At 42.1% G+C, this 14,819-nt stretch overlaps 1 protein-coding gene across 2 annotated transcripts in view; it reads left to right on the plus strand.

Annotated features, from left to right (window-relative positions):
• The window catches only part of LOC135913648 (calcium-activated chloride channel regulator 1-like), a 212,359-nt gene that overhangs the window by 20,144 nt on the left and 177,396 nt on the right, over nucleotides 1-14,819 (plus strand). For both annotated transcript variants that reach the window (XM_070520909.1, XM_070520910.1), the window contains exons 3-4: nucleotides 4,395-4,504; nucleotides 6,515-6,688. In XM_070520909.1, coding sequence (XP_070377010.1) covers nucleotides 6,665-6,688 — 24 coding nt within the window. In that variant the 5' untranslated portion in view covers nucleotides 4,395-4,504; nucleotides 6,515-6,664. The remainder of the gene's footprint in view (nucleotides 1-4,394; nucleotides 4,505-6,514; nucleotides 6,689-14,819) is intronic.

Here is a 14,819-nt window from a genome sequence, read left to right on the forward strand (position 1 = left end):
CTGCTAACTATCTGAATACAGAGAAAATAATCACTACGCCTCTTTGTAGTCGAGAAAAAGGACACTATAATGGAGCGAGGCTACGCACAAAACGCGGAATGCTGCCTTATATTTTTTGCCGCAGAGAAAATTGCACACAAAAAAGCAGCTTTGGGCCATGTATACTTGCAGGGAGTACTTTGTAGAGGAACAGAAGGCCTCATTTATTAGGCCGTGATTTTTGGGTTGATTTGAGATATAATTGACAGTGCTGGACTATGGTCACGATAACGGGAAAAGTGCCGCTTTAGAATAGACATGAGTTTATTTTCGATGGCTAAATTTAGGTTCGAATTTCATTTGCACGTTCCGCCGGAAACTTCAGAGCTACATTCTAGTAGGGGAAGGCACACATTAGAATACAATTTCAGAAAAGCAAACGGGGAGTGGAAGTCATACGATATAGGACAAGCAACAACTAGATGGTGAAGGGCACGCGGTATCGCATGCATAGCTTGTCATAAAAAGTTGAGCGCTTTGTTAAAGTGCGCACGACTAGTTTTCCTTTCATCCTCTCTGGGTACTGGAGCCCACCAAAGCATGTATGGAAATTGCACATGGTGTCTTAACCGCGTATAACTTAATGCCATAGTTTTGGAAGCATTAAATATCAGTTAACGTCATTGCAGCAGTTCTCTTTGTTGAAGCAGAAGAGTTAGTACAGCCCATCTAAGTTCAGGCCCAGGTTGTCACATTGTAGCATGCGCTGCAACTTTGCCTCAATATGTCTTGATGCCACCACGTAAAATCCCGACAATGAAAGAAAAAGAAGGTGGATGTCGAAAACATGTTGCTGTGTACCTTTATGCGTGTCACAGCGGTGGAAAGGCAGCGACGTACAATTTCGATTTTTTTAAAGAAGCAAGTGGCGCGCATCCGAGACCGACATGGATAAGAATCTTACGCACTGGGCAAATACAACTTATACTACGCAGTTTCTTTTTTTCGGAACACTTCATTTGGAGGACTTCATTTCCGTAGAGTAGGCCACTGCTTTTTTTTAGGTAGAACAAGTATTCTGTGGTTGTTTTAAATCGCAGAGTTTACTTTCTTTAGACAGACGCTTTAATAAATTGCTGATGTAGGCTTAAGCTGCGTTGATTTTCGTGAGAATTGTTTTCTTCCCCTGCATAAGTGTTCCTATAATGTTTTCAGCAGCAGGCATATGCATGCTAATGTACATTTGTCCGCAGGCGCCGGTAGTAGGAACGATAACTAGATCGGAAGGGCGTATGTTCATCGTGACATATGTTAAGCCGCGAGGTGACGTACCATTCTGATAGGATGCTTCAGTTTAGCGGCTAAGCAGAATATGTTTTTTCATTCGGTATGCTGAGTTTTGACTTTATTTGCGTGCATGAAATTTATAAGCCACTCAAGCAGCGCTCGTGCACGATTTCGAGTTTAGGACCTGGCGCCAGCGCAGCTACGCTGCTTTCAAACTCTGCGCGCAGAGCTAAATTCAATTACGACTACTTCGATTCATTTTCGAGTCATGAATTTAATATAAGTGACACCGCTCAAAAGAAAGCCCTCGAAAATCCTCTGAAACATGTTGAAAAAAAAACGCAGCTTGGTTCCATTGGTTATTTGCTTCTCAGCTTTCCCCGGGGTTTGAGAATCTCTACGGGCAGCGGGTGTCTACTGTTTCCTCGTGCCTGGACACAACCTCAAACTTTGCGTACTGTGAACATCAGGCTCAGGACCTGAACTGTCATTTCTTTCCATCCCATGACGCTCTGACGAAAAATCCTGCGAAAGCTTAACAGTTTTTCGCCTCGTTCTATCACTGCTTTGACATCCACATTTAATTTCTGAAGGCGCGACAGACGCTACGGCTCCTTCATTCTAGGATGCTGTGTGATATAATTACGCGTAATGTGAAGACGTAGAATCGTTCCTCTCCTGCAGCAATTGTTTTTTTTTATCCAATTTCATTTGCTTTCATCTAAGCGAACATGCCAAAATCTGGTTTCAAAGAAATTAAAATTAGGTCATTTAACTAGCTCTATATAAAGAATGAGCACGGGTGAAGCCGCAGAGCTCAAAAGTGATCAATATTGTCTATATTCGTAAGTATTTTATATGTTCAGCGTAAAGTAGGAATGAGGACTTCTGTATTGCTGACGGAACTTTACTGATGAAACTTAAGAGCAGCAGACATGGAACCTTCCAAAACGCCACTACATACTGAATAGAAAAAAGAGGACTCATCATTGACACTCAAGAAGCACGACCTATGAAGGCATTATATGCGTAGTAGAGTTACAACCAGGTTCTAAAACAGTAGGGGAAGATAGACTACGCCTACGATTTCGTTAAGGCCGCAATACACAAGCATCAGCTCACTCCCTTCGCGTGATGGGGGAGGAAATCTGCGCAATAAAGATGACAATATTTGTGTTAGTACAACGGCCAGAAAGAAAAATCATGCTACTTGGGAAGGAGGACACTATTTACACCTGACAACAATGTACAACGCTTGGAAGTTGGAGAAAGAAATGGGTTGATAGTTTGTGAATATGGTTTTGTAGTTGGATTTAAAGACAGGAAAAACACGATTGGTTTTCCGAGCGCCCGAGAAAGTCAATGTATCCGGACATTTCATAAAGATTCGTGTCACTACAGGTACAAAGATACAGTTTTGGCTTTGATAATAGTGTGCAGGGTGCCATGTGGGACGCAGGGCGAAGATGGATGCCGATGCCTCAGGCATTCATGGTGAGACATTCGTTAAAGAATGCCGAGCTGTAAATTCCAACAGAAGAGCTCGGCAGGTGGATAGGGCCGTTAGCTGGCAGTTTATATACAGAAATATTGAGCAAAGCAGACTGGTTACACTTCTCCACTGCAGGGGTGGAGTAGACAGATAAAATCACCACATTTGCTGGAGCGCATGCGATGTTGCCAAATACTCTGTCATCTGGCTAGAGGCGCTCTTCTCGAATTGTCTGCATAAGACTTGTGATGCCCCTAATGCAGGTAATTACAGTGGAAGTAAAGGAGGTGATATTTTCCAATCGATTTGTTCGGCTCGGAACTTTTGGTTTTTCATTCTCCCTGCGCTAAAAGTATACCACATCACGAGGGTCATAATATGCATGTTAGACATAAAAATGGTGGCAGAGGTCGGTCGAATGGAGGCTATAACGCAGGAGTGAACTAAACGCAGAAATGTATGTAATTTCCTTGCCAGATAGCCAAAACAGATGGTGCCATCACTCATTTCTCTTAAAATATTTCTGCGTGTATTTGTTTATTTCCAGGCTGATTTGGTAGCTGCTTTTTCAAGCTATCGCATTCGTGAAATCCGGGCCGCTAACGACACAGCTTACAATGCACAGCGCTCGGTGATTGCGTTACCAGTGGGCTCTAGGGACATCCAAAAAATGCAGGGCGGGAAAATGTTTTGGGTAATAGAAAATGTAGTGCTTCAGTGCAAAAAGTGCGATGTAGTTTAAGGCTAAAGTGATTATGGTAATTTATCATGTCTCGTTCTTGGAAGTGCATGGCGGTTCTTGCGATCAGCCTTGAATTCTGAATGAAGGAAATCGCAAGCATGTTTATAAAGCAAGTGTGCGGTAAAGAAAAGTTATGTTCGGTAAGAGATTTTTCCCGTACCTGTGTCAGTGATTCGTAAATAGGGTAAAGACGTACCACATGACAACATTTAAAGAAATAGGAATTTCATAGGCGAAGTCCAAATACCCTAGTTATCTAGAAGTCAAAGGGGGTTGCCTGAGAATTTAATTATAGAACCAGATAGGACAGATAAGTGTCCCCTACCGTTCTACAAGACAGCTAATGAATGCGTAAAAATACAAAGGTTCACAGTGAACGTATTTGCTATTCAATAACTCTTTGCAAAGCCATCATTAGCCAATAAAAATCAACTTGTTATGCCATGGTTTGTGCTTGTTTTTTGCGTGCTTTTGTGCGTTTAAAACACGCAGCAGTCCAAAAATCAAACAAGTTCATCATATCTGCATTTTGCTTTCGCGTAGCTACATTGTTGCCATACAATTTAGCTCATTCTCAGCAGGCAAATTGGACATCTCCACAATAACCACATGTGTGCACTAGCATATTTAAACCATGAGAATGAGTGGAAATGTTTGTTGCAGAATTCGTAGGAGTATAAATACAGCATATTGTTTTGACCGTGCAAACCAGAGTATCCCTTGTTTTAATCAAGTGGTTACGTCTTGCATGGAAAAATGAATGTGTTAGTTGAAAAATGCAGCTGTGGTCATGCGCTCATCGCAATTGCGCTGACTGCCTACTCCGTTTAAAAATCCCCCCTCTCAAAGCCGCATCTGGTAAGTAGTGTTTACTAGAATTCTTTTGCATTTCAGCCTACGCCTTCCTGAATGAGTGGGTCCGTTTCCGGTATGGCGTGTTTTATGAGTACGGGCGCTTGGGACACAAGAAGTACCCTCTGTCCTACTGCCCGTGTTGCAATAAGGTGGGTACCCAGCATTTGATTTGCTTGTGTAGCGCATTGCATTACTTCTATATTAGGTGTGCTTGAATATTCAGTATAGGGAAGGAAGCAGGTGACCCAATCAATTATATAGAATTACCTCTTAATAAGTCCGTGTAGTGGAGCCAGATCATTCGTTGACGCCCTTTTACGGTCCTTCTGACAAACGTTTGGCGTTTGGCATTCATCGCCCACTAAATCTGCACGCTTGCTGTCATGCATACAGATCCATGGCCTCGAATTCTCCACAGCAGTTGCTGGCGAAGCATGCAAAAAAGCGCTCAAATGAATCCTCACAGCCGCCATTTCCCTGCCACGCATGGTCTTGCGGAGCTTGCAACGGCACAGCGTAGTTTTATCACGGCGTAGTGATAAAACACTATCTCAGCGATAGTGTTTTATGCTCCATTCCAGTTATTCGTGGAGCAAGAGAAAAGTGGCAGACCTAGTATTACTTGTTACTTGGGTACTCGGTTCATATTGTACTACGGACTAAGGGAACTATGACCACTTAGCGCAAATCGACAAAAATTCATAGAGAAAGGGACAAGGTGACCACTTTAAGAACTCTTATTAGCGCCACCGTTAGCAGAAACCTAACTCAGTAAGACTTGCTTTCACCTTGTCCCTTTCTTCCCTTCTTTTTGCAAATTTCTGCTAAGTGACCATTGTTCTTACAGTCTTTAGTACAGTATGGCAGACATACTTGTCTTGCCGCGCGTATGCCAAGCTTGACAACGGTTTCCTATATTTAATCGCTGCAATGCGAATGCGTTAGTACAGTGAGCGGAGCAATTGACAAGCTATTCTAAATCTCAGTTTGAAGGCCACGCGACGTCATGGGCTTTTTTCTGCTAAGCAGCGTTCTCAATCTGAGGTGACCGGTTGACCACGCGCCCTCACCACCGTCTTCCACAACGCCAAAAATAAACAAAAAGGCAGAACGCCCTTCATACAGGCTACTCAGCGAGATGGTTTACGCCATTTGCTATGTGATGTCTCTGCACTCTAACCTTTCAATAACAGCTCTTTCAATCATGTGTCCAATTAGTTAAAGTCCGCATGTCGCTGAAGGATCACAAGCAGAGAAAGAGAGCGAGAGGCGGAGGGATTAAGAACAAAGCTTGTCTACTTGCGATCAACGGCCAAGTTGTGAACGTGGGGAAGGGTGGGGAAATGTCGCAAGTTAACAAATCTAGAATAACGAAGAAAATTAGGGCACGTAACTAGCTGGGCTACGCAGCGTAAGCTACCCCCACCGCTCCAGAACGTTCATCCTTAAGGTGCAGTGTTAGCGATAGGCAGGCATGTAAACATTCTCGTTGTCAGCATGGGATTCCCCCGCCATAATTGTTAGTAATTCAATCGCCCGATTTTGAATCCAGTTGCAGCGAATGAGCGCATACATTTCCTCCTACATCAGCCCGGATACACTGCCCTGTAACTACAACACAGTAACCATGTATTTTTCATATCCCTTATGCTTTTTTCGGAGCTCTCAAACGAAGTAAACTTTTGAATAAGAGCTAAATTCCTCCATACACTAGGTTGCTTGTTTCTTCACGGATCTTAAACACTTGCGACTAGAAACTTTGCCCTAACAAATGTTCAAAATATTCTTAGTAAATAAATTCTTAATTATAGGCCATTGCTGGATTTCGCCAACGACACGATGTAAGATATTGGCACATATTACGTGACGCAACCACTATACACTGCACAATAATATAATATAACGCCCATCTTTAACACACTAAACTTCCAGTCAACCAATAGAGGGTCAGGTATTTGTTTCAGAAATCTTATTTTGTAATTCCTGTCATTACCTGGTTCTATGTGCCACAGAAGCAAAAAAAATATTTTATAAGACTGTCCCCCGTGATTAATTTTTTTCGCATAACTGCAATGCATAAATTCGTTTACAGGCCCATGGATAATAAATATGCCTGTTATTTAGAACATGCCGGCATAACATCTTCCCTTTACTCGCAGAAAGTGGTACGTTGGAACTCGTGCTCTGATAAAATTGTCCATGCCATTCTTAATCCTAACATTTGCGAGTATCACGACGGCTGTTATGCCACCGAAAAGTGCCTGGTCACGATTACTCAACCAGAACAAGACCCCATTGAATCATCGCTCATGTTCCTACCGCACCTCGACAACGTAAGTTTTTTGAAGTTACTTCTGTCATGTATGACCCCTTAATTACAGTGTAAATGATGGTTAAAAAGCTTATTAAAGCATTGTTTTCCTCGTGAAAGCAGCAGCAAAAGGTAAAATCTGTAATCTTCCCGTTTCTTTTATTCTGACACTTATTGCTGTCAGCCAAGAACAAAAAGAAAGAACTTAATGCTTTTAGGGTTTGTGCATCGTGTTACGTGTATGTCTAAATCACTGGTCAAGCTGGGCTATTCTCTGAGCCAGCTTAGTGGCCGCCCATGGCATGATGCTTAACCTGCCTACTCACTAGTGTAAGCGTATTGCGTCAATGGTGATAAATAAATATAAGCGTAACCTCACTGAACGGGAAGTGTAAGATAGGCGTAGCATTATGTTGTGCTCAGCACAGTGCGGAAATTTTTGTTTGGTAATTTTGTTTAGGGGCTTATGGTGATGTGTAGTAGGCGCTATTGATTTTTATAGGCATTAAAATAACAGCTAAAAGAGATACATGTTTTTATTTTCAAATATATACATGCCGTACCACGCCGACCGCCATATTCTACTTAATTTTTCTATGCGATGCCCGGTCCGGCATAACCAACCCGTTGATGCCGTCATCGCCAGCGGATGGTGAACGGCTGCCTGAGCATGCCTAATTATAGCACGAGTGGTAAATGCTCTCATTTTTGGTACCGTTTAGTAGCCTTCCATCCTCACTGGAATTAACCAAGGCGTCCCATCCTGCTTGCTATCCTCCTTTTAGTGCTAAGTTAGGCATTTCTGGCCTCGGTTTAAGGCTTCTTTTCTATATCTAGCATATAAGGAATGACGAAACTTGGTGGGCTCGTATAATTTTTTTGCGTTGGTGCGCCTGTTCTTTTCGAGTAAAATGGGTCGTTTGTTACTTTACGCCGGATGTCAGCCACCAACCGCACACACAAGGAGGTAAACTGCGTATTCTCGCCTTGTATTAGCAATGCCATCAACTTGTCGCGAACAAGTTGATGTCATCGCTCTGGATTTATCAAAGCATTTGATAGGGTTAGCCATAGCAAGGTAATTGAAAAGCTTTATGGGCATAATGTATATTCAAGAATTATTAAGTGGAGTCAGGCTTACTTATACAACAGACAACAATTTGTTGAAACAGATGGCGAGTGCTCGTCTTTCGTTCCTTTATTATCAGGTGTACCTCAGGGCTCGGTTTCGGGTCCAATTTTGTTCCTACTGTATATGAACAATATCGCAACTGATGTACATCCTATGATTGAAGTGCGGTTGTGTGCCGATGACTGCCTCCTGTTTTGCCGCGTTAAGAGTGTTTCTGATCAAGAACGACTAACTGATGCTTTATGTCGAATTTATACCTGCTGTGAAAAATGGCATATGTAAATCAAATTTGATAAATCTGTTTGCATGACAGTTACGAATAAGAAAACTCCGTTGATGTTTTCGTACGCTGTAAATAATATTGTAATTAAGCGTTCCACAAAGCTGAAATATCTTGGCGTAACAATCACTAGTAACCTCAACTGGAATGAACACATCGAAAACTTATGTGGATCAGCCCAGCGCAAGCTTGGTTTGTTACGGCGTAAATTGAGAGATGCTGCACCAGATATTAAACTTAAGGCATATACCACTATGGTTAGACCAAACTTAGAGTATGCTCGTACAAGTTGGGACACTCATCAACAATACCTAACAGATAAATTAGAGCGCACTCAGGGAATGGCGGTTAGGCTTATTTTTTTCTGATTATGACAAAACGCACTCGGTAACCTGCATGCTCACCAGGGCTGGTCTCACTACATTGGCTGCGCGCAGGAAAATCGCCCGCCTGAAGTTTTTATATCAACTCTATCACAATAAGCTGAACGTGAATTCATTTGTATTTATAGCCTCCTGGAAGGGTTTCACCACAAGCTAACCACAATTACGCTATAATGCCTTATGTGCCAAGAGCTGATGTCTTTAGGCACTCTTTCATTGTCAAGACAATTGTTGAGTGGAATAACTTCAATTCTGGCGCGTTTCCGAGCAATAACATGGTTATCTCTTTTGAAGAAAACTTAACTGCGTTCTTTGCGTGAACTTTGTGCTCTGTATTCCCACCCTGTAACAGCCCGGCAGGGCTCACAGTAATGGAAATAAATAAATAAATAAATAAATAAATAAATAAATAAATAAATAAATAAATAAATAGGAATGTGGTTTTCTGGCGTTACAAGGCATTTTTTGAACTACTGGCCAAATAACGCTACGCATTAAAATAAACCGTGGCCATCGGCATGCCGTAGTTTTCCAAGGCGCATGCAGTTTACAGCAGCTTCATGAAAAGATAAACATAGCGTGATTCACTAGGCTACAACACAAGCAACAGAAAGCGTCCGTATGACGTTATTTTCACCACTATGCAGGAATCGTCTGTGGCTTCTGGTACTAGACGACAAATGCTTTGTTTTAACCTAAATGCCAAGCTTTTATCTCTGAATCATCTGACTGTTTCATGTCTCTGTCCGGATTTATGGGCTGGTCCCCAAGATAGTACAGCACAAGAAAAGCAACTAAGACAGAGAAAGGAACCGCGTAATTAAGAGTAATGAAGCATGTCGAGTGAAAATTAACAGAATTGTGCACCGAAGGAAACTACGTCAAAATTAAAAATTAGTCATTACACCATTGCGTCCCTTCTGAAGCTGTTTTCCATTCAATGCTGGCACCGCTTGCTCTAAATTGAGGTCGCACTTGCGATAGTATCGAACTCCTGAGTGCAGTACCGCTTAGCACAGGTTGCCCTTGGCAGTCTATACACGTAACGCTGGTGCAGGGCTTGTGCCCTCTCTTTCTCTCTTTATATATAGACATATACACTATATATATATATATATATATATATATATATATATATATATATATATATATATATATATATATATATATATATATATATATATATATATATATAGATATATATATATATATATATATATATATATATATAGATATATTCACCACGAACTAACCACAATTACGCTATAATGCCTCATGTGCCAAGAGCTGATGTCTTCAGGCACTCTTTCATTCTCAAGACAATTGTTCAGTGGAATAACTTGAATTCTGGCGCGTTTCCGAGCGATAACATGGTGGTCTCTTTTGAAAAAAACTTAACTTAAACTTAACTTAACTATATATATATATATATATATATATATATATATATATATATATATATATATATATATGTATATATATATATATATATATATATATATATATATAACCAGGTGGCACGTCAGGTTGGGCCAACGTTGGCAACATATTGGCACTTCTTGGCCCAATGACGGTCTAAGATTAACAGCGTGGTTCCAATATTGGCAGTGCCATTCTGGTTCCTGGCCCAATGTTGGCCTATGGTTAACAGCGTGGTGTCAATATTGGCTGTGCCATTCTGATAGAGATCCAACGTTGGCCCACATTACACAGTCAGTAAACAATATTGGCTGTGCCATTCTGATAGAGATCCAATGTTGGCCCACTTTACACAGTCAGTAAATAATATTGGTTGTGCCATTCCGACAGAGATCCAATGTTGGCCCACTTTACACAGTCAGTAAACAATATTGGCACTGCCGTTCAACAAGGTGGGAATTATTGGACTGACTTTCGTATGGATTTGCCAATATGGGTTACTAGTTGGATTTCTTTGGAGGACATTGGCCCGTAATAAGCTAATTTTCGCCTTGTCGGCTTTTAGTGCTCTACGACTTGCTGAGATTGAACAACGTGTTTTGAAAACTAACGCACTGATCACAGGCACACTGCGCAGGAACCAAAAATATGTTCTCCCATGTCTACTCCATGAATGGTACACCGCCATTGTTGCACTTCTCCTTTACCGAAATGTGTCCCCTAAAGAGAAAAGCCAGTGTACCACGTAGCAAGCAGGGGAAGTCGCATAAATTTAGCCGCTGCTTTATTGATCGTGAATAAGAACTTGAGCTTAGCATAAGTACCAACGGTATTGAGAATTTGCCTGCGCATTGTATTTTTTGCATGTACGCTCCGCGGCTTTAGTTGGTCAAGATTCTGAGGAGAATCGAGAATTACAGTGCCTCAGAGCTGATGGAACCGTTTTATATTGCATCGAGAATGAGCGCATATGCATTAGTGAAACTATTGTTTGTTTGTTTAGCATGCATGGCGTGTTGCGGCGACACCATGCTCCTATTCTAATATATTTGTTTGTTCGTGCATGTGTCGTAAGCTCCTTGTATGAATGCCCCTGACAGAAAAAAAATTAATTGCACGTTTTGGCATTTGCGTGTCAACAACCTCTTGCATTGCCTTTTGTAGGCACGGCGCATTCCGGATTTTTTTTTTCGGCCTAGCTTTCCGTCTTTCAGCCCCCCATTGCCTCTCCCCCACGCACCCAGGTGAGCCTGGTCAATGCTATCAGTCAAGCGTTCAGACAGCCATAAGCTGCTGTGTCGAATTGGGTGCTCTCGGAAGGATGGGGGAATGCCGCGGGGTCACTATTGTCCTCCTTGTCGCCCTCCATCGCTGCCACCCCAAAACCCGGTCGGGCTAGGTTCAGCGGGAGAAAGTGGCGTTTACGCCGCATTCTTCGTTCACCCTTTCCTTTCTCTCTTTCCTTCTATGCGTCGCTAGCACGCCGACTGGGTGCAACACCGCCTGAGTGCTTGCCGTCCGTTCTTGCCAGCGCACTCCTCTCGTGAAAAATGCTCGCTTGCGCTCGTCATTCCTACTGAGACGCCTACATATTGAAATACGCAGCAATATGGCCACGAATTTTTGTGAGTGTTAGAATTCATATAGGCGAAACAACAATTAGAAAAAAAGTCGGCGCTCGTGGCCACCGTCTTCGATGTGGGATGAACTCGGATACAAAGAAGCATGGATCATACAATGGTGAGTGCATTTGTTTTGCGCATGTTATAAGTTTTATCAGAAGCAATATCACCCAAGCTATATCACCCAAGCAATATCACGCGGTATATATATTACTGAAAAAGGCCTGGCTAATGTAGAGTGCCTGTAATTAAATAGCTCTTTTTATTTGCAGTCTTTGAATAGTGCCTGGAGTAGAACCACGTGTAAATCTCTGTGAATTTCACCCAAATTCCAGGACTATGATTTTATAAAACCACGCGTGCGGCCTGATCCTGCTAGTGATACCGAGGAACCGCGCTTCTTCTCACTGGTATAGGTCAAGCATCATTTCCAGCTGACAGTATTTCTTTGTTTTCGTATAATAAATGCTTCTTTTACTAGTGTTTCTTGACGGAACTTCTCGGTTTCCACATTAAAAATTTCGCACGAAGGCCGCTGTGTGTCTACACAGTCTGAAACTAGGCTTTTTGTGCTGCAGCAGGTTTTGCTGCAATTTTTAATTTTAAAGTGCTACGCTGACTAGGTGTGAGCTGTAAATAAAGCGGACGGATCCTGCGCATTTTATGTCTGTTCTAAATATTACGTTACACCTTGTACAAGGTATGCCATATATGTCGAAATATCAAGAAGTGTTACCTGACAAGTCTCTTGCATGAAAGTTTCTTGATTCACCCCTTCGAACTCTCTGCTCAGACTTATAATATTGTGGCAGTATGGCGATTTTTAAAATGAAAACTCTCCCACATACATTTGTCATACCAACATCTCTGACAATGCCTGTTTACATTTTACAGTGCAAACATTGCCTCCAAGTAATGGTGAAGTCGCTATGGGACATGGTAGCAATATCAACGAAACCACCGCGTTATCGTGGTCCTCGGGGGCCTGCTAAGCCCGCTGTCATCCAAGCACTGACAAACCTGCCTACCAGCGTCAGCTCCCTGCCCTGAAACCCCTGGCCACCCCACCGTCCTCGGCACCTTGCACAATTTCTATCCTGAGGGCAGTGCCTGTAAATAAACTGTTTGAAGATAACCGAGCGTCACCCATCTAGGTCCAAGAAAAATGCCTGTTTGTGAAAATTTATTCGCAAATAAACTGTCATAAACGTCAATTCAGTATTCTTTTATTATTATTTGCAATCATATATGACTTCTGCATCTTGACATCTTTTTGTCGAGCTTTCCTAGCTACTATTGAGGAAGACGGAAAGGGGACAATTGCTACAAAAAATGCCGCTAGCAAAATGTTTGCGGTAAGAACATATGCGTGCTCTAAAGCCAGCATACCTAGAATATCCGTCATGCAAAGGGCATTGGCTCAAAGCTGGCATTAAGAATGGCAACGATATGGCTCAACACTGATACTACGATGGCTGCTGCATTGGCATAACATTGGCCCAATCTTGGCTTTAACGCTGGTCCTACGATGGCTGCTGCATTGGCATAACATTGGTCCAATCTTGGCTTTAACGCTGGTGCTACGCTGGCAGCACGATGGCTGCTGCTTTGGCATAACATTGGCCAAATCTTGGCTTCAACGCTGGTCCTACGATGGCTGCTGCATTGGCATAACATTGGTCCAATCTTGGCTTTAACGCTGGTGCTACGCTGGCAGCACGATGGCTGCTGCATTGGCATAACATTGGCCAAATCTTGGCTTCAACGCTGGTCCTACGATGGGTGCTGCATTGGCATAACATTGGTCCAATCTTGGCTTTAACGCTGGGCCAGCATTGGATTGTGTTGCACTTTTCCAATATGCCAACATTGGTCAAACATTGGTACCAATTTCTGCCAGCATTGGGTCATGGTTGCACCAATGCTGGTGTGCTGCCTGGGATATATATATATATATATATATATATATATATATATATATATATATATATATATATATATACCCAGGCAGCATACCAGCACCTCATTGGCTTGGGTTGCACTTTGCCAATATGCCAACATGGGTCCAACATTGGTACCAATTTCTGCCAGCATTGGGTCATGGTTGGACCAATGCCGGTGTGCTGCCTGGGTACATATATATATATATATATATATATATATATATATAATGCCGTGTGGTGACGTCATATCGCCATCGCTCCGCTGTTATCGAAGCGCACGCTTGTCGAGGTGCGTTCAGGTCTGAGAGAAAAGCCGCACGTTCGCCTTGAAAGTGCGGCATTGATTTCGATAGCGAATTCCGTGACGGCTACACAAATTATGAATAATAGTTTCATCGGCCATATAAAGTTGTAAACATTCGCTTACTAAACCAAACTGCTCAGAACTACTAGATGGCCAAAAGAAAGCCCAAGGCAATTGAAGGAAATATTGTTACACAGAATGAAATCAAAGAGCAAATCTCGAGTCTAAGCAATAGAGCAGATGACAATGAGCGACAGTTAAGCAGTTTGAGCTCACTGCCGAAACAAGTAAGTGAAATCAAATGAACAAAACAGAGTTAGACAGTCAATTATGACTTCTCACAAATAAGGCAGATCAATTAGAAAATGAAAGCCGTCCAAGCACCTTATTATTTATGGTTTAGAAGAATCGGGAAACGCGACTTTTGAAGAAATTGAAAAGAAGATAAAGGACGGCCTAAGAACAATGAAGATAGGTATAACGCCTACAGGTATTGAAAGACTTCATAGGCTTGGCCGTAAATATCATGGAAAATCTAGGCCGGTTATTATAAAATTTCTTGACTGTAGGGAAAAGACTTCTATTTTACATGCATCCCTCAAAATTAAAAGGTTCGTCGTTGTCTTTCTTCATTCGAAGACTTTTCACAGCGCTTTCGTGAGGCACGTAAACTTTTGTTGGACAATGCAGCGGAAGAAAAAGCAAACGGCGCTAAAGTAAAGCTGGTACTCGATAAAATAAACATAGACGGTGTTCTGTATGTCTGGGATTCCGAGAAAAGAGAGCGTATCAGATTGACCAAAAGGAAAAATAGGGTACAGAGACAACACGACACTACGTCCTTGATGGTCCTGAGCGTTAACTGCAGAAGTGTAATTAATAGGGCAACCGAGCTTGAGGGGCTTCTTCCTTCTAACAATTCTGACATCACTGTGCTGACTGAAACTTGGTTACGTGATGAAATTTTTGACAGCGAAACCACGCCTGCTAGGCACAGTGCACTCAGGAAAAACGTCATATGTAGAGGTGTTGGCATTACATTATCTATGTAAAATTATTACAAGTTTTCA

This window comes from Dermacentor albipictus, chromosome 6 (assembly GCF_038994185.2).
Source record: "Dermacentor albipictus isolate Rhodes 1998 colony chromosome 6, USDA_Dalb.pri_finalv2, whole genome shotgun sequence".
In the NCBI taxonomy this organism is placed as follows: domain Eukaryota; kingdom Metazoa; phylum Arthropoda; class Arachnida; order Ixodida; family Ixodidae; genus Dermacentor; species Dermacentor albipictus.